Here is a 20,184-nt window from a genome sequence, read left to right as displayed (position 1 = left end):
GATATGACGTTTCAAAGCGACATAACTTCCCCGTTGATCATGGCGAGATTATGTCGTGAATATCGTGTCCACAACTACACGAACTTTTTTGGAAAACTTTAAATGGTCATATCTCGGCCAAATAAAGCACGATTACGGTCAAAAAGGGAAGGGCTACTCGGGGAGGTCCGTAGAAACCGCTAAGATCAACGGCGAAGTTATGTCGCTTTGAAACGTCATATCTCCAAGATTTTTTTAGAGCGGCGGAGATATGACGTTTCAAAGCGACATAACTTCGCCGTTGATCATGGCGAGATTATGTCGTGAATATCGTGTCCACAACTACACGAACTTTTTTGGAAAACTTTAAATGGTCATATCTCGGCCAAATAAAGCCCGATTACGTTAAAAAATGGAAGTGCTACTCGGGGAGGTCCATAGAAACCGCCAAGATTTTTTTTTAGAGCGGCGGAGATATGACGTTTCAAAGCGACATAACTTCCCCGTTGATCATGGCGAGATTATGTCGTGAATATCGTGTCCACAACTACACGAACTTTTTTGGAAAACTTTAAATGGTCATATCTCGGCCAAATAAAGCCCGATTACGGTCAAAAATGGAAGTGCTACTCGGGGAGGTCATAGAAACCGCCAAGATTTTTTTTAGAGCGGCGGAGATATGACGTTTCAAAGCGACATAACTTCGCCGTTGATCATGGCGAGATTATGTCGTGAATATCGTGTCCACAACTACACGAACTTTTTTGGAAAACTTTAAATGGTCATATCTCGGCCAAATAAAGCCCGATTACGGTCAAAAAGGGAAGGGCTACTCGGGGAGGTCCATAGAAACCGCCAAGATCAACGGCGAAGTTATGTCGCTTTGAAACGTCATATCTCCAAGATTTTTTTAGAGCGGCGGAGATATGACGTTTCAAAGCGAAATAACTTCGCCGTTGATCATGGCGAGATTATGTCGTGAATATCGTGTCCACAACTACACGAACTTTTTTGGAAAACTTTAAATGGTCATATCTCGGCCAAATAAAGCACGATTACGGTCAAAAAGGGAAGGGCTACTCGGGGAGGTCCGTAGAAACCGCTAAGATCAACGGCGAAGTTATGTCGCTTTGAAACGTCATATCTCCAAGATTTTTTTAGAGCGGCGGAGATATGACGTTTCAAAGCGACATAACTTCGCCGTTGATCTTGGCGGTTTCTATGGACCTCCTCGAGTAGCCCTTCCCTTTTTGACCGAAATCGGGCTTTATTTGGCCGAGAGATGACTATTTAAACTTTTCCAAAAAAGTTCGTGTAATTGTGGACACGATATTCACGACATAATCTCGCCATGATCAACGGCGAAGTTATGTCGTTTTGAAACGTCATATCTCCGCCGCTCTAAAAAAAATCTTGGCGGTTTCTATGAACCTCCCCGAGTAGCCCTTCCCTTTTTGACCGTAATCGGGCTTTATTTGGCCGAGGCCAAATAAAGCCCGATTGCGATGAAAAACGGAGGGTTAAGTCGTGGAGAAGCATATAACCATAGCATCACAGTCATTTATTTCAAAAAAATAAACGTGATATCTCTGCTAAATAAAGCCCGATAGCGGGCATACTGGGAATTGGGTCCTTTAGGTTCACCAGGACTATATCAATGGTATGGTTTAACCAAGGATATATGGGTCAACTAGTTACCATCGATGGTGATGTAGCTGTTGCTGGGGACCGGCTGAAAGAAAAAGCATTCATATTTGTTTTACCAATTCGGTCAAATAGTGAGATGTATGGATGCATAATTAAATTTATTTTCTTAAAATCAATAAGTACATTGTTTTCATTTTTTAACACTAATAAAATGCCATAATGTTACCAACTAATAATGAACAACGCATTTAACAAGAAGGAAAAGGTTAACAAGTTTTGGTTGGGTTGGTTTTGTTTTTGAAAAAATATCTTTCTATGCCGTATGTATATACAAATTGTTTTTCACTAGACTATTTAGCTAAACATACACACAGTTGCGCGCACACACACATATAAATAAGTAAAATGAACTAACTAACCAAATATTAGCACACATACAGATACAAGCAGTTAATATATATTAATTAGTTGGTTAATCAACACTATTACATACATAACAGTACAGATACTTATATAGGCAAAGCGTAAGTACAATAAGTTTTGCTCTAAGTTTTATAACTATATAGATTTTTGAGTTTTAGTGTTTGCTTTTTTGATAAGTTTGTAGTTTGTTGTAGGATATGTGAAATTGCAAGTTACATTTCATATGTTTCTGGAACTATAACTAGACATTGTAAACATATTGTTTTACTTGGTAACAGTTAGATAGAGTATACGACATTTATGTATGCTGAAGAGTGGTAAAAACAGATATACATGTATATAATATGCGTTTGAGTCGTATGTGAAATGCATGCATTTTGATTTGCTATTTTTTTGTTAATTTTTCTTTTTGCTGTTCTTTGTTGTTTTTTTTTTTTTTTTTTTTGTATATTAAATAACAACAATAAAAACGGACAACTTGTAAATAAATACATTTTATAAAAATACAGACGAATCTGTGTGCTATGTATTGTCAAAAATTTAAATTGCGTTGCATTCCACCAGGGCGATCGTAAATATATATATATATACTTGATATGCGCTCTATCTTTCGACATGAATCGGATATATAAATATATTTATATATTCGTATGGAATAATCCGCAATATAATAATTGTTTTTTCGTTGACTACCAACGTTTTTGAGCACAAGGTGGATTCACATACTCGTACAACTAACAGATACTGTTACGCTTACAGATACATATACAGATACAGATGCAGATACAGATACATTTATCAATGGCCTACGCTAAACAACATTAACGAGTACACATACATACACATACATACACACACATATAACATGTATATATATATATCTATATATTTACATAGGTGGTTAACACATTGTCTCGTTATACGGCGGATCCTTTTCCGATTCGGTGCTGCTCTTGATGTTCGAGGACAGCTTGGCAATCTCGTCCTGCACCAGGTGTGTGCTTATCTGTGGAATGGACAGCCCCACATTGCTGCTCTTGGCGGAGGAGGAGGTCGTGGAGGTCGTGGGTTCACCGTCCCGCGACTCCTCTGTGCTGGAGCTGCTCTCCTTGAGAACATTCATGCCCAGCTTGCTGGTGTAGGGCGGCTTCAGCGTTGAAATCAGTTTGGCGCCAACCTGCGAGGGCAACGCAACGCCGGCAACTGCAGCTGTCGAGATTCCGGCACCAGCCGCTGCCTCCGCTGCACCCGGTTCGGTGCTCATCTGCGGCGTTAGCGGCTTGCCCTGGTCCATGCTAAACTGTTTCTTCAGCTGCATGGTACGCGTTGGCACTGCTGGCGCTGCCTGCATCATTACTGGCGCCACGCTCAAATCCAGGGAACTGGAGCTATCGTCACGCAAGCGTCTGCCATCGGCAGCGCCAACGGACGCGGTGCGCTTTGGCTGGTAACGCGCCGTCGCAGCGCCGATAGCAGGGCCAACGCTCATGCTAATGCCCGTCGCCGATTGCGAATCGCCGGCATCCAGGGATGGCTCCGCCGTCAACGAGGGCGTGTCCACGTTGTAGGAGCCAGTTAGCGAAGTGTTCGTCTCATTTGAGCTCTGCTTGATGAAGCGGTACGGATGCGCCGAGTAGTCCGTGTCCGTGCTGGAGTTCTTTTGCAAGCTTTCGCTGGACTTCTTAAACAGCCGCCCGCTGCTGTCGTACGGCGCATTCAGGAAATCGCTGGTGGCACGTGTTGGCACCAGCGGCGACTGGTAGGCCTGCTGCTCCATGGACGAGTTGCGCTGCCAGGGCCGCTCGTGTTTAAGCTGGAAGCCACTATTCGCCGCATGACTGCTGCCCGCGCCGCTAGTATCGCTGCTGTCGCCGGCTGTGGTCCCGCCAATTGGTCCGCCCTCGGCGGCGGGCTTAGAGGGCGACAGCTCAATGGCCGTCTCCCGGCGCAGCGGATAGCGATGGCTATAGTCCACAGAGACGCCAATCTGTAAAGGAAGGCAGAGTTAATGATGAGCATGGCCTGACCGGGAATTGAGCGTAGAGCTTACCTCATAGGCCTGCACGCTGGCATCGATGGAGCCGCGTGCCTCGAAGAGACCCTCCAGTATTCTATAATCGTTCTCTTCGCATTCCTTTAGATGCTTCTTCTCTTGCAGCGCAGCGGCCTCGGCGCGCGACATTTCCGTCTTGGGCCGATCCAAGGAGGCTGTGAATATTCGAATTATAAGAATTAATTGACGGAAGACAAAAGAATAAAGAATGAAGGCAGGCGCAGGCGTTTTGTTTGGTTTGGTTTGGTTTGTTTGGCGGCAAGCACAAGGCAAATGAATATTACGCATACGCCCGGTTAGCTATACACAGATTACAATTTGGAGTTTCAGATTCAGATTCCGCTTTTAATTCGATGGTACGGCCAATCAGATACGCTTGGATAGGTGGTGGTTGGGGATGGGGATGGGAGCAACGCCAACTTACCTTTGTTGCTCTGCAGCGAGACGGTCGGCGAGGCAATCAAATGGCAGACGTTCTCCAGTTCGTCCGTTATGGATGTATATTCACTGTGCAGTTTCAGCAATATATTTCTGGAGGGTTTCGCATGCAAAACTGATTTACCTAGAGTTCGAGGTTAGGTTGAGAATGCGTCAGAGATCAAATTAGAGAGACAGACAGAGAGAGAGAGAAAGAAAGAAAGAGTGTGTGGCGAGAGTTAACGAGAGGCGAGTACAGTGAAAGCTGTCAGTCCGCGCTAGAGAGCTTTCACTGTATATGTACTACGACATCAACAAGAACATCAACAACAACAGTATTATTATTATATGGGCTGGTTAAAGCTAAATATGTGGCCAATTTGATAGCTTGGTTTGGTCGGATTAAGGTTAAGGTTTAGTTAGGTTTGGGGTTAGGAATTGCCATGAGTTGGGTTTTGGTTAGCAGAATTTCGGAGCGCATTTACTTGCAGCTGCTGCACTAGTCTAACGCTTATTGTCTACGTCTATGGGAAACATACCCGTCTGTGGCACTGGGGGCACGTCCTTGTCGCTGTCCGGCTCGGACTGGGTGAGGCTCAGCTGGCGGCGTGAGAGCGTCGTCAGCTGATTGAGGCTGATGTGCGAACGATTGATGTCCGCGGCGGTTAGCGAATACGTCTCCGAGTTGCGGCGACAGAGCGAGACGGTGCGCTGGCGCAGCGCCCGATGCCTGGCAGCTGTATGCGAAGAAGGCGGGAAGAATATTGGTTTTGTTGTTATTGAAACACAGGCTGGCGGAACAGAAACACAGAAACAAAACTCAAAACGGAAGAAACAGTAGTGAAAATGTAACGTAACGTAACGTTACGTAACGTGGAAGCGTAAGCGTAAGCGGAAGTGGATTAGTTGCCAGGCGTTTGCTTAAGGCAATTCGCATTACCCTCAAAGTTCATGTCCGGCGCCGCATCATCGGAATTGTCGCCGCCGACAAGGGTCTGATCGTCATCCATGGTGCCCATCGGCGTTAGGGTATCCTTGCTCTCGGTGCTGGCGCCCGTATCCTGGCGCACCGTCACATACGGTGTACGCTTGACCGTCTCACAGGTGGACGGGCGCTGCGACAATGGCAAATAAATATCGGAGTCGGGTTCCGATTGCATCGAGGCCTTGCGTACCACCTGCTCGTTGAGCGCCTCACGCGACTTGACCACCTCGTCGGGCTCCTCGGGCAGCGGCACCACCTCAAAGTGTGTGCCCTCATCCAAGATGTACGCATCTGGTCGCACCTCGGTCAGCGAACGATTGAAGCGACGTCGATTGTTCACCTTCGGTGGGGAAAGATAGAACCAACAATAGGTTAAAGGTGAAATAAAACACATTCATTCAACCGCAACGCACCTGCAGCGAATTTAAAGTAAGCGTGGGTCCCAGACCCAACGATGTAACGATTCCGCCTCCGCCTCCTCCTCCTCCTCCTCCTCCGCCTGGACCTCCGCCGCCGCCTCCTCCGCTGCCACTGCCCCCCTCATTGTCGGACATGGAGATGGTGCGCATGCGATGCATTTCACCCGGAATGTTCATCACGGAGCCACGCAGCTCCTCGTTGCCAGCAGTATGTGCGGACATGAAGCGATGTATGACGCCCAGGTGCGACAGTATTTGCTCCGATGATTCCTCCATTTTGCGCAAACGGAATTCAATGTTCTGCAACACACAGAATGACAACAATGTCACAATTGCAATAAAAACTAACGGAAAACTTTAAGCCATATGCCCAAGCAGCATACAAATGGGCAACTGGTTCGCCGGCGAGGGTCGCCTTTCTATTTATTTTTGGGAATATTCGGCATTTTCTAGCAATACGATTTTACGATGAGGAAAGAACCCGACATGGCAGTTAGTCATGCTATCAAGTAATCGGGATTTGTTTAGTTAGAAATACATTTATCGAGAAAACAATAAGAGATTTTAATTGAGCCGACAAACTAAAAAAGAGACAACCCTCGTATTACTCGACATTTATGGACATTTTCAATTTAAGCTGCAGTTGCGGCTGCCTGTCACTGCGCATAAAACCCAAATCAATGTGCCAAAATGAAAATTGTGCATTTGCATAACAAAAAAAAAAAAAATAATAATCAAACAACTAAAAACTGAAGTGTGTGTGTGTGTGTATACACACCTGCACAGTGGCTGTTTGAATGTTCTCCTTTTGATTGATGTCCTCGATTTTCTGTGACATGGTCTCGACGCGCTCCGTTGTGTTCTTGACGCGCTCGTCGGTCGACTGATTCAATATGATTTCCTGTTCATGAAAGAAGCCCTCGACGCACTCCTCCTCGAAGTCGTACAGCCGCTCCAGATCGTCCTTTTCGAGAAATAGCTTGAGGCCATTGTCCCGCTGCACCTCCAATCCTATGGAAAGAGAGGCGCAAGCAAACAATTGAATTAATCGAATGCCAACAAGAATTATAAGCAGAAGAAGCAGCATAGATGTGAACAATACGCAAATATATTGAAATCACATTTGGACACAAAAGTTGTGGACGAGCACGACGACGACAACGACGAGATGCAGCAATGCGGCAGCAGGCAAAATATATATAGAGAGATATAGAGATTTTTTACATTATTCTCGTTCTAGGGGTCGACAAAGGAGCGCACGCTCTGGTTATTTCACTCACAGGGAACAAAGCTAAACTTGCTCATGCCGGGCTCACCTTTCGCTTTGCGTACGCAATACTTGAGCAGCGAATAGAAATGGCAGAAGGCGATGAAGGGCGGCGGCAGCACCGGCTTCTGCTGATACTCCATGACGACAGTGAAGCGCTGGAACATCCATACCTGCAGGCAAACAAAATTAATATCAATGTCAATATTAAAAATGCATGCTTCAGGTATTTGAAAGTCTAAGTCAGCTAGGGCTGCCCACAGGTATAAAGTCTCTTACTAATCAGTTGAGGTCTTTGCCCAACTTTAGGCAATCTTTTACTAATCAGTTGAGTTCTAAAATCAATTAATCAGTCAAGAAAGCACCTGTGTGCAGCCATTGTATACAAAAATATATTTAATAGTAAAGCGGCTGCAATTAATTAACTCACCTGGTGTGAAACCGAATTGACCTCGTTGAATATGTTATTGAAAACGGCAATGAGCAGATTGATTAACAGGATGTTGGCAATCAATAGGTACATGGACATCGTTATAGGCGTCACCCAATGGCCTGCAAATGACGTTAAGTTTACAAATACAGTTTATATATATATGTAGGGCAGCACTCACCTGTAACGCAGGCGGGCTGACGCGGATCCTCGCCGCAGGGCGGATCGATGTCATCGGCAAAGACCTCGCCATACAGCATGAAGTACGGCTGATAGGTGACCTGTTGAATTGAAACAAAAAATAATAATTAAGAAAAAAAAATAAAGAGCAGTAAAAACGGAGCCAGCTGCTGGGTAGCAACAAAAAACGTTGGCCAAGCGTAATTCAATTTCGGGCTTAAACCGAACGCTTGCCCCGACTGGGTCAACATTAATGCAAGTTTTACACATCGACACAGATAGTTGCTATGGGATATATATGTAAGTGTGTGTGTGTGTGAGTGTGTGTGTCTGTGTGTGTGTGTGTGTGTTGTATATATGTACTGAGCATTTTCATTTAGTTTAGCCAGCATGCTACTGTAGTTAGTTGAGTTCATTAAATGCCTGCCACCATTTCATTAGCATTTGCCGGGTTAATGGCTCTGCGATTTAACTGCGGGGCATGGAGCAGGTCTTGTCACAAGAGTGGGGAGGGGCTGGATGGATGAGCATTTGTGATAGATTTCAAATAATTAAGCGTAGACAGTTTGGTATTTATAAAATACACAGCTGGCTGCCGTTTAATTGAAATTGAAATAACATAGCTTCAATCTCTATTTTTCCAGCAGAGATTCGAATTTTCATTAATAAGGTCCGCGCCAGAGTAAGAGCGAGAGCCGAAACTGATTTTTGTCAAAATCTTAAACTGGATTTATCTTAAATTCATGTTCTATCTGTGTTTGATGTTAATCTGCATTTCTGTATCTGTATCCCATCCGTTCGCTTTAACTTATTTGGGTTTGCGTGTTTATAGTATGTTTTTTTTCTGCACCTGTATCTGTATCTTGATCTTATTTCCATCTATTTCCATTGATTTGGATGCAAATTAAACTATTTAAAATTCCTTTGGCATAGACCTTAGCAGCAGCTCAGGCACATTTTCAACCCAGCGACACGAAATAAAAACGCATTTAAGCTGCGTCAGGACATTATTTGAGCCAAATACACTTTGACTGCGTTAAACATTTGCATATTGCATGCAAATTGCTGCGAAAAGTGTTTACAGTGTATCACAAAAGTATTACTACAGCAGCCTGGCTGTTGAATGAAATTTCGCGAATGACAGCAATGCAGGTTGGGGAAGGGAAGAACCTTGTTCCTTGTGACATTGTTCAAACAGCGAAAGTATTTCGCATGCAAAAATGAATATATTTATGCATATACATATATATACTTAGTGTTAATAATATTAATAGGTATTACAAAAAGATCTTGAAATGCAATTGAAACTGAAAGACAGAAATGATGAATAAATATGCGAGCATATAGGCCAAACAACTGGAAACTGAGTACACACATTTACTTCTCAGATGCAAGTACTTGAATTTTGCTATAGAATAGTTGCAAAACATGCACTATAATTAATTAATAAAACTTAATTAATAAAATGGCATATAAGTCATATAAATTAAATGAGCATATGAGAGAAAAGAAAAGACAAAGGATAAAGACAACGTAGTCGGCGAGCAGGAAACGATATAAGACTCTGTACGAGGAGCCAAAGAACCAACCCGTTGGCACTAAGACACAGTAGAGAAAGAGTGTGTGAGAGAGAGAGAGAGAGTAAGGGAGAGAGAGAGATCAAAGAGAGTTTGGGTAATTCAATTTGGGGTTTTTGGGGTTTACTTGCAACAACATCGATATTTAATGAAATATAAGCAAGAAATTGATAAGAAACCAATTAAGACAAAAATACTCTTTTGCACAATAAAAGAAAATGTTTGAGGCACAACAACAACAACTATATAGACAGCTTGCCATATGTCATATATATATATATATATATATTTCATAATTATCACAAACACACAGCAGGGACGCCAGCTAGGATCAATGCTACACACAGGCTTTTTTTGTTTTTGTTTTTGTTTTTGTTTTTTCTAAATAGCAAACCAATTTTGTTGTTGTACATTTGTGAGATTTCCGCTCAAAAGACTGGGCAGTTCGGGGTTAAGTGTTGTTGTTGTGGGCGTCACAGTGGGCGGCTCTGCGCTGGGCGGCATCCTGGTTGTGCTTGTTGTTGTTGTTGTTGTTGTTGTAGCCGCTGCTGCTGCCGCCATTGCCGCTGCCGTTGCTGCTGCTGCTGCTTGGTTGCGATAATGTGCAGCAAATGCGTTAGATCCGAAGCCCGAGAGACGCGTATTGTGGGAACGACTATTATGACCGAGAGCCCCTTGAAATCCGGGCGCTACGATTGAGCCAGCGATAACCTGGCCATGTCGTGGCAAATACAAAACCAAGGCGAATGCGAATGCGAATGCGAATGCGACGAGAAATGTTGTGAATGGTTTACAAGTAAATAGTGAGTAGGTGAATAAAGAAAAGTGAATAGTGAATGGTGCGTATTTTTATTTATTTATTTTTTTTTGAGTTCGAATGTCGCGCCAAAGAACAAAAGATAGAAAAATACAATACAAGACACAATGGAGAAAATAGCAGTTAGTCAATTGAGTATCGAGTATCAAATAGCGAGTTTCGAGTATCGAGTATCGTTTGAGCATGAAAACTACTTAGTAGAAAACCAAAAAAATGTATAACTAAAATATATATATAGAGCTCGCTGCGAATTCTACTTAAATACCAGTATTTAGCTACAAGTAATTGAGTTTTAAAAAACGTTTTGCTTGCTTTTTTGTTTTTGTTTTTTTTTTTTTATAAAAGTAAATGCATGTACTCCGTTTCTTTCAAAAATACACAATTCAAGCGCTGCAATGGAAATTGTCAGTGTACATAGAGCATATATCCATACATATATACGTTCATAAATGTTAATATTTGTTGAAGGCACACACACACACACACGCACACATACAGACACAATTAATCAGCATGAGCACAAAATATGAGCAGCTTTTTTGTTTGAGCTACAGAATTATTATTTACACGACTGTAAAATTGCATATATGGTACATGTTTTTAATCAACGTAAAAGTACAATTTTCTTCGGCCTGCCGAGACCTATAATACCCTTGCAGATCGGGGATATCTGTGCTTTGAAAGAAACCGATCTTAACTAAGGTAGACAAGGTAGATAAACAATAAGGTTCACATTTATTCAAAGAAAACAAGAAATTTGCCTGGATCGAACATAAAATTGAATACAAAATGTGTTTTTTTTTGTACATATAGGAGCTCGTAATTATATGATATAGTTAGACGATCCGTTTAGTTTTGGCATGGGAACTAATTGACAGGAATTAAAAGACAAATTAATGTCAAGTTTAGACAAGGAAAGGAATAAAAAACAGACGAGCCTGGCTATGTAGAATGGGGATTTAGCGTTTGATCAGGAATATATATTATATTTGATCAGTTCACATATATATTGTTCCCTCTGCAAGTGTACTTGGTTTGTTTACCGGCATTAATTATTCACACACACGCACACAGACACGTACATAAATACAAATGTGTGTATATTTTGTCATTTCATAGACAAATTGCTAGCTGTGCTTACCTCTCTGATGAGCCGCCAGGTGGGCTCATTGTTGGGATAGAGTATGGCCTGGCGACTGACGCCGAAACTCATAAGAACCACAGCCAAGAGCACCACGAAATATATCATATTCTTAACCATTTTGCCCATCATGGTGACCAAAGGACCTGTGCGCAAAAGTAAAGGATAAATATACTTATATATATATCAATAGAGCTGGCGACTTACCCAGGTACTTGTTGACTCCGAGAATGTTCAATATGCGCAGATACCAGTAGATGCTGTCCACGCAGTAAATGACACGCCCAATGTCCATGGTATTGGGGCGAAAGCGAAAGGACAGGCCGATAAGAAAGAGTATTATGGCAGCACCGTCGCAAGGATTCCACATGTTCCACGCCCACACGGAGAATTTGTGCCTGCAACAACAGAGAAAAAAAGACCGCAACAGAATCGCATTAATGAAGGGCTCCACAGAAATCGAAAGGCCGTAAATCAAGTGTGAATAAACTCAGAAGGAGAAGCACACAGGATATCGACAGGAAGACGGCAAGTAATCAAAATGCACAGAGGCATAAAGTATGCGCCAATGTGAGACTCATTTATAATCATTAAATTAAATGCAATTAAACACACAGCCAAGTTGAATTCACTTTGTGAACTACTTACGTAATGGCCACCGGCTCGGAGGATATGATTTCGCGCACCTTCTCGAAACCCAATGTCGTTATGTAGGCTATCGAATACCATTCCTGCCAGCGGGGCATGGGACCCATTTTAACCAGCACCGTGAACGAGAACATTATCAGAAAGAACATGTACGCAATCTGCAAAAAAAAAATATAGCAAATATAATTACATTAAAAAGGGAAGAAAAGCGAATACTGCACGACTGGATGGTACCCTGCAAGCAGCCAAGAAGTGCGAAAGTTCTAATTAATAACTTTCATTTTCAAATACTCCAATTTGCAAATTCTTTTGGCAATGTCATGTTCATAGGGACAGACAGATCAGAAATAATGTACTCTCTATTAAGGTCAAAGATGCTTCCGACTTTTTATCTTTGCACAGGGGATAAATCCCTGTCCAACCATTTGCACAGGTACAGGGAATTAAATAAGAAATACCTTTCTTTATACTTATCCATACAAGTTAGCGTTAGGGCTGTCAATTGCGAGAGCGTGAGCGGAAATTAAGCACTAGCTGCTAATTTCCGTTAGCTAATAATTAAGAAAAAGTCTTTGCACTTACCGAATCGGCCCAGAATTTGGTGATGGGCGCCGTATAAAATTCGTAGAACTTCTTCTTTAGGCGCAGCGGCTGATGCTGTTTAATCTCGTTGGTGAATTCGGAAAGGTGAAAGAATTCCCGAAACTGCGATGGATCCGAGTCTGTCAGCGAGACCTGTGACCCCCGAAAAATGCCAACAAATTTATACAGAAAAAAAATAGATATATATATATAAACTTTAGTTTGTCGCCGAGTTCAGAGTGCAACGAGTGGAATGCATGTGAAGTTAGTTTGAAATTGAGTTTAATTCAATTATCAACATTAGAAAATACAAAGTGCGCGACAGATAGCATATGCATGTAGTATCTAGATGTATGTACATGTGCACGCGGCGTATACGCATGCATATTACGTATACGCAGAGTTTGGCGCGGTGAAGCTACCTACATAGGATATGGTATATATATATATATTTATGTATGTTTAGTAAAACTGAGTTAACTAATTAAAATTGCGTGTGCAATGTGAATGTAACGGCGTGTGGTTTGATTTCTAATTTATTTACGCGCCAATTAATTGTAAGCGACGCCAAAAGCGTTTGAAACATGCACTAAAAGTTCTCTTAATTAATCAACTACTTTGATGCAAATGAAATATACGTAAGCCAACTTTGATTTGATTGATCGAAGAGAAAGTTAAAAGGTTAAGTAAGTAAAATTGACTACTAGTTAAACGAGTTAAGCGAGTACTAGGGGTATTCAACACTAACTTTGGAGGGTGCTTCTTCCGCTCCAGCAGTGAGATTAACCTGTAAAATTCGAACGAGTACTTAACGGGCAGTACTTGTTAGGCAGGTAAAACAAATTGAATGCATGTGAATGTGGTTTAACTAAAAATCAAAATGTAAATCAAAGTTAATGTTTCAGTTAATCGCATGTTGTTAGTCAAACACCTTGGGGACAGCACTTGCTCAGCTAAAAGAGGGCTTTGAAGTTTGGTCTACGGGACGTATGCGTAACGGCGCATGTCATACAATGTGTTCTATTAAGTATAGTATATATATATATATATATATATATATATATATATATATATGTATATATACATTTATCAACTGTTCTATTTCATCTTAATTTAAGTATATATTCAATTATGTGCTAGACGTACATGATGGTCACACAAGTAAAAATGTATACGAAAAGTATTTGAATTGTTTTTTTTTTTTTTTTTTTTTTTGGTGGGAATAAATATATAAGTATATTTTGAGCGCATTCAATTAAAAAGTTCCACAAATGAAATGAATGAGTATAACTGAGTGTCTGTGTATGAGTGTGAGTGTATTCGTGGGTAGTTGTGAATTTACTCACTTTGCCATTTTCGTGTACTTTTGTATCGCGCACCGAATAAGTATCCGCCAATAGAGCCTGCAACGGGTTGAAGGGGAAGGGGCACACGTTTCGCATATATGTATATATATATATTTATTTATTTTAAAAGATAACAATTGACGATTTACGATTTTTGCTTTGTACGAGCAGATGTAATGAATACTTAGCATGGAAAATTTCAAAATGAAAAATTTCAAAGATATTTGTGTCAAAACGGAAATCAAACTAAAAAATTGGTATTCAAATGCAGGCCACAAATTGTATTTGTACAGGGCTGTGTGTTTGTACTAACTACGAGTGTTAACGTAAAAGTAACCTCGACACACAATACCCTTATGCGGGTTGTTGTGGAGTGCGGAGGGGGAGGGAGGTAATACGAATTAAATTTTAATCAATGGCAACACTCGATGTGATTAGCCTAACAACTTTATTGCTGTGCGCACAAGTTCAATAGATTTTAATTTGATTTTCTGATTAAAGGATTTTCCATTGCTTCTATACAAACGGGCATGTGTGTGCCTGTATGTGTGTGGGTGTACTGTGTGTGTGTGTGTGTGTGTGTAAGTGAAAAACAATATTTGAACAACTGCAGAGCTTGCTCTTGAGAGCTGCGAGCACAACATATAGGCAAACAGCTTGACATATCTATAGCAGTTCGCACATATACATATGCATTGTTAATAGCTGTGTGTCTCTCTGTGTTCGTGTGTGTGTTTTTATAGGGTGTGGTGTATGGTGTGTGTGCTTGTGCTCATAACGGTTATTACTTAATTGAACTTTAAATTAAGCCTTAAGCCATGGGACACTGGCCACAAAGGATTCTGCTAAGTCTGCTAATGGCTATTCGCACTTAATATTTTTAACCCGAACGGGCATATCGAACAAGCAAATATTTGTTACTTTTTAAAATAAATATTGCAAATGGGCGTAAGAGGAGGCGTGGCTCTGCTAAAAACTTACATCTGTCGAGTTAGCAGGACTGTGAAATGATGGCGATTGCTTTTCAACTGGTATTAGTTTGCACTTTTCAGCGTATTACCGCAGATTAAATGTGTTATAAAAAAAAGAGATAGAGAACAGAGAACGGAGAAAGAGAGGGAGAGAGAGGGAGGAGACTGCATAAGTTAGGTGAATATGTATAGATAGACCATAAGTCAAGTAACTGCACGACTTTTTGTATACCTAAGGGACGTTGCACAACTTTAATGGCAAACTGTTATACAGTTATACATATATTTTACTGTTATACTCGTTAAAACTTAGCTTGTGCGCTAAAGTGTTAAGTTTGTATACTTTTATTCAATTAAACTAATATATTTTTATACTGTTTTCGGATGCTCATCTACTGCCAAAGGCTTACATTTCTATACTTTGATACTGTTTAACTGTTATACTGTTATAATTTGTTGATGCGTTAAGAGCACACAGTTATACACATAAGGTAAGTTAGACTCTATGGCATACCTAAATCAAGTAAATTATTCCACACTTTAATCCTTGAGCAATCTAACCTAAACCAGAAAGAAACTTCAAACGGCTAGGACACGTTTTCTATTAGCTTAAGGCTAACGATTCCTAAGGCCTTACTAAAAATAACCCACGAATGGTAAAATTACGTTGGACTGGGCATAGAAATCAATAAAAATCAGCTAAACACATAATGCGTTACAAATTAGATGCCATAAATTTGAGTAATGTAGAAAAAATACATAGTTTATATAGACAGAATACAAAGAGTACATAGAATATACAAGACACATAAAGAATTAAACAGAGATAGAGAGAGACAAAAAGAAAGAGAGAAAGAGAGAGAGCGAACGTAACAGACCGACAGACAGACAATTCGATAGCAAATACATGAAATAACAAATACATTGAAAAACATATATATTTATATATAGTAAGTTATATAGACATAGAGTCTTGAACAGGAAATGCTTGAAATAATGTTGGTATATTTTGTTGTTTGTGTTTTTTATCTGTTGATTTTTACTACCTTGTCGCGATTATTACTGCCCGCGCCCATCCTATATCTCAAGGAAATGGATCTTTTGGCTTTTAAAAGGGCGTTCTAAAACAAATAGAGTAGGTAGATGGTATTTGGTAGGGCATTTCGTTAGGTATGATAGCACGATATATAGTTAAATATATATGTATATATATAGAGTTATAAGAGTAATTAATTTGTATCTGTTAATAAGAGTAATTAATTAATTAGTATTTAGCTTAGCTGAAACTTGAATTAATATAATTAAAAAACTGGCACGCATAAAGTTAACAAAAGAAAACTCAATAAAAAACACAAACTAAAATTGAAACAAAGGCTTTTTAACAAATTAAACAAATACAAGAACGTTTGCCTAATCTGGAACTTACCTCGGCATCGGGCTGTGATCGATCGGAATCATCGTTGTCCAGATTTTGATTCTCCAAATGCTCCTCCTCGGTCTGCGGCATTTGTTGTAGCTCCTCTTTCGATTTGAAGTCCAATTGCCTTATATAGAATGGCATTATCAAGCCTAAAATCACCTGCAATTGAATAATGTGGATGCACAAAAATATAATTTAAAAAAACTCCCAACAAAAATACAACAAAAACTCTTAAAATATAACATTTTTTTCTTCTAGTACTTGCCTTAAAATTGGTATTCTTGCGTGTACGCAATCCGCCCATCCAGAGATCCGCCAGTATGACCTGGCTGCAGGGATGGGCAAGCAGGGCGCGATGATTGGCAGCGACGGCCAGCGAGAGGCAGCTCTGATTGGACCACGAGTGCAGCTCGCAGGTGAGCAGGCGTTGTGCCTTTTCCGCGTCCTGGCGATAGCTAAAGTCCAACAGCTTGTTGCCTGCCCCAGCGACAAAACGTAAAGGAGAAAAAACCACAATACAAGACAAAAGGGCAGACAAAAGGCAATTAGTCAAGCGCCAGAGTCAGGCTCGTTAATTAGACGAGTTGGGCGTGATTGACAAGCGCAACAACTTAATTAAATGAAAAGCTTAACCACAATTAACTATCCAATTTATGCGAGGCGTGAGGCGTAATGTGGAGTGGCTTGGCACCGCACTTACCTTTGCTCTCAAACTCTTTGGCATAGGAGCGCAGCTCCTCGTAGATTTCGGTATCCAAATCATCCTCAGCCGCCTCGTGTGCCATTGCTTTGTACAGCTTGCAGGCGACCAAGGATTTGGCCAGCGCCTCCTCGCCGTGCGTCCACATGAGCAGCGCCATTTGCTGCCGCTTGGTTAACACGGCCCAGATCTGTGAAAAGGCCAACAAAATAGTCCCAAAATCGGCCTGAAATTCATTCAATGTACACGCACCAGCAGCTCATTGAACGGGAACTCAAACAGGGCCATTTCGGTGGTAAATGGCAGCAGCCCGGTGACCAGGCTCAGCGAATTGGCGCCCGCATAGCGCTGATATTGATACGAGGACGACTTGCGGCAGGCATTTGCATAGCTGTTCATCACCTTCGCATAGATGGGCCGGAACTTGCGACGCGTATAATAGGATCTGCAGGAAATAAATAGTCCTGAATTGCGTTTGTTTCTTCAAGTAAAAGTCATTTTTCAGCTGCCAAATTTGCATTTCAGCCAAATATATTTGGCCAAGCAGCCAGAGAGAATATAGAGAGAATAATAATAATAATATCCGTAGAAAAATGTCTGTCTCTGTGCTTGCCCTTTTGGATTTGTTTGTTTGTTTGTTGGTATTACTTTTTTTTCATTCATTCTGTTTGCTAAGCTCTGGGCTGGGCGCTTATCCCTTTGTTGGCCAACTCCCTGCCAGGCGTTGGCGGCTTAAGTGATTTCAGTCCTGGCCCAAAACTCACAAATAGTAATTGCATTTTTGTTTTCCAATTGAATATTTGTCACTTTCTGGTAAACTGTATCTGTAGCTGTACATTTGCAGCTGTATCTGTATCTTTCTCAATTTACAGTCTATTTACTTTGTTAGAGGATATTTTAGCCGTATTAAAAGGAAATGACATGCCTAATGGCATCTTTGTGTAACCGGGCTTTCAGTTCGACCAATATATAATTTTGAAATTGCAAAGTGAAAATATTAAAAACAAAATCAAAGACAAATAAGTAACTAAATTGCAGGCATATTAGGTTACAAACATGACCTCTTGTTATACTTGAAAATGAAAATTACCGAGCATTTATTTGAGCTGTTTTGTTGCTTTAATATTGTTTTTGGATGCTCTTTAAGCAGCTGCTGTTTTACGGGCAAACAATTAAGGCGGGCATAAAAAAAATTGTTGCCGTAAATAATTTATGGCGCATAAACGTGCGACGATTGGAAAATCAATTCAAATTTTATGCTAAGCGCAAATGAAAATGAAAAACTTAAACGCTTTTAATTACGCACAAATTGGCAGCTCTTTCGGGCTAAGTTTTTGATAGATGATTGCCTGTTTGCCTGCCTGTTGCTGCTGTTGATGATGGCAGCATTCAAATGTCTAGACAATGGTTTCGAGTGGCAACAGCAGCTGAACTGAATGGCAAACAGATACACACGCACACACACACACACACACACACAGGCAGAGCCACGCCCCAAAGGTATTTGGCTTGCCCTGGGCAGCCAAGTGAGAAAAGGCCAAAACAAGAACCGTAATTTAATCTAAACAACAGTTTTGATGCCAGTTTTTCAGTTCAGAGTTGAGAGTTGAGAGACTGAACAGCATTTAGATGGGCATTTGTCAGATAACTTGCGACCTTTGATTGAAAGCACAATAGCCAAAGGACAAAAGAGAGGCACGCCAGGCTAGTGTTAAATTAAGTAGTTTATCTAGCTGAAGGATATCTCTTGCCAAGCGGCTAAAAACTGGCGTATAAATATGTCTTAGAGCAGGCAACTTATTTACGTTAATTTGGTATTTATTTAACAGAAAATCAAAATTAATTTCTTGCTTAAATGGAAACTTCAGAAACAGCGCTTGAAAATGCACAACCCTTAACTTTGGGCTCCGCTTCGTTTTTTTTTTGCGGTCCCTTAGAAAACCTGAACAAGTATCTTTTGGCTTTTAATTAAATTACTTGATTGATACATTTGCCATGCTTTGGCTGCCTATTGAAACCTCAAACAATTTTTGGGGCAACTCACACAATGAGTACAAAAGCAGAAAAGTTAATATATAAATGGCCGAAAATTAAATACACTTTGCAGATATCTTCATTAAATTTCATTTAGTTACGTTTAAGTTTAATTAAAAACAAATTTAATATATTTGCAAATGATAAGCAGAATTCGAGGTAATCGATAAAAGAAGGAGAAGTAATATCTCAATTTGCCCATCATAAAAACCTCAATGCAGGCAGGACGCACCACATATTCGTAATAACCCAACCGCAGGAGTCAAAAGGGGTCCTTTAAAATATATATTAAATTCACACAGAAAGCGACCGTAAAAGCCGCGTTAACTAAATTTAAGCCGCAGCATTTTGCGCCTCGCTGGCCAAAATGTTAACGAGAAATAATTATAGGCGCCTTTTGGCGGCTGCTTTTCGCTCTCCTTTCTTTTACTTTGACTTTCCGCTTTTATTCTTAGTTTAAATTTTACTTTTTTTCCTGCCTTTTGTCAGTAGTTGAGACGCCCTGAAACAAGCGCTGCAAGTTGTGCATACTTATTACAATTTTATAAACAAATTTGGCGAACGTTCGGAGCTCATCAAATTTAATCCGGCAACAAGTTAAAGGCGTCAGACACGACCCCCCGGCCGCGATGCGGCGCATCCATTGGCCACAATTTTTATGGGCCGGGTCAGTATTAAAAACACAGACATAAACTGAAAGCTCTGCAGTGATAAACTAATTTGCAGGGTCCACACTGCACACAAATCCTGAACTCCCACTGCTCGAGTCCAGCCTGAAAGGATTCTTTCACTGAAAAGGATTCTTTCACCGAACTGGCCGCCCACTGACAACTCGTCCATTTTGTTGCCTTTACGTTTAATTGTCGAGCGTTTTATATGTACTTTGCCTGAAAGATGATCATTATAACTTTGGCATCAAGTTTGTCACGACCTTTTTGGTTGATTTTCCCAAAATTTACGAGCAGCTCTGAAATTTCAGCCCGCACAAAACTTTGTCTCTACCAATTTTTTGGCTACAATTACTCGAGATGCTTGATTTGATGGGCCTAAACTCTTGCCTAGAGTGTTTAACTTTCGGTTTGGATAACACGCATTAAATTTTATGACAACAAATTAAATAATTCGACTAGCAAATACTCTGTACGCGT

At 40.8% G+C, this 20,184-nt stretch overlaps 1 protein-coding gene across 27 annotated transcripts in view; it reads right to left on the bottom strand.

Moving 5' to 3' along the window:
* Positions 1-1,765: 1,765 nt before the first annotated feature.
* The window catches only part of Trpm (transient receptor potential cation channel, subfamily M), a 60,040-nt gene continuing 41,621 nt past the window's right edge, over positions 1,766-20,184 (bottom strand). For 8 of the 27 annotated variants that reach the window (XM_070210227.1, XM_070210229.1, XM_070210226.1 and 5 more), the window contains 22 exons: positions 17,255-17,447; positions 17,003-17,192; positions 16,568-16,779; positions 16,309-16,461; positions 15,929-16,003; positions 14,893-14,955; positions 13,912-13,968; positions 13,314-13,352; positions 12,566-12,718; positions 11,984-12,141; positions 11,543-11,733; positions 11,336-11,481; positions 7,802-7,901; positions 7,621-7,742; positions 7,240-7,363; positions 6,702-6,934; positions 5,918-6,223; positions 5,460-5,844; positions 5,059-5,310; positions 4,527-4,664; positions 4,100-4,257; positions 1,766-4,036 (listed from right to left, as the gene is read on the bottom strand). In XM_070210227.1, coding sequence (XP_070066328.1) covers positions 2,951-4,036; positions 4,100-4,257; positions 4,527-4,664; positions 5,059-5,310; positions 5,460-5,844; positions 5,918-6,223; positions 6,702-6,934; positions 7,240-7,363; positions 7,621-7,742; positions 7,802-7,901; positions 11,336-11,481; positions 11,543-11,733; positions 11,984-12,141; positions 12,566-12,718; positions 13,314-13,352; positions 13,912-13,968; positions 14,893-14,955; positions 15,929-16,003; positions 16,309-16,461; positions 16,568-16,779; positions 17,003-17,192; positions 17,255-17,447 — 4,534 coding nt within the window. In that variant the 3' untranslated portion in view covers positions 1,766-2,950. Of the gene's footprint in view, positions 4,037-4,099; positions 4,258-4,526; positions 4,665-5,058; positions 5,311-5,459; positions 5,845-5,917; positions 6,224-6,701; positions 6,935-7,203; positions 7,364-7,620; positions 7,743-7,801; positions 7,902-11,335; positions 11,482-11,542; positions 11,734-11,983; positions 12,142-12,565; positions 12,719-13,313; positions 13,353-13,911; positions 13,969-14,892; positions 14,956-15,928; positions 16,004-16,308; positions 16,462-16,567; positions 16,780-17,002; positions 17,193-17,254; positions 17,448-20,184 lie in introns of those variants that run through there. The other 19 variants (XM_032436246.2, XM_015168457.3, XM_002059883.4 and 16 more) reach the window with 14 other exon arrangements.

The sequence above is a fragment of the Drosophila virilis genome, chromosome 5 (assembly GCF_030788295.1).
Source record: "Drosophila virilis strain 15010-1051.87 chromosome 5, Dvir_AGI_RSII-ME, whole genome shotgun sequence".
NCBI classification, from domain to species: Eukaryota; Metazoa; Arthropoda; class Insecta; order Diptera; family Drosophilidae; genus Drosophila; species Drosophila virilis.
Note: the sequence above shows the minus strand (reverse complement) of the source record. Positions and strands in the feature narration are given on the sequence as shown.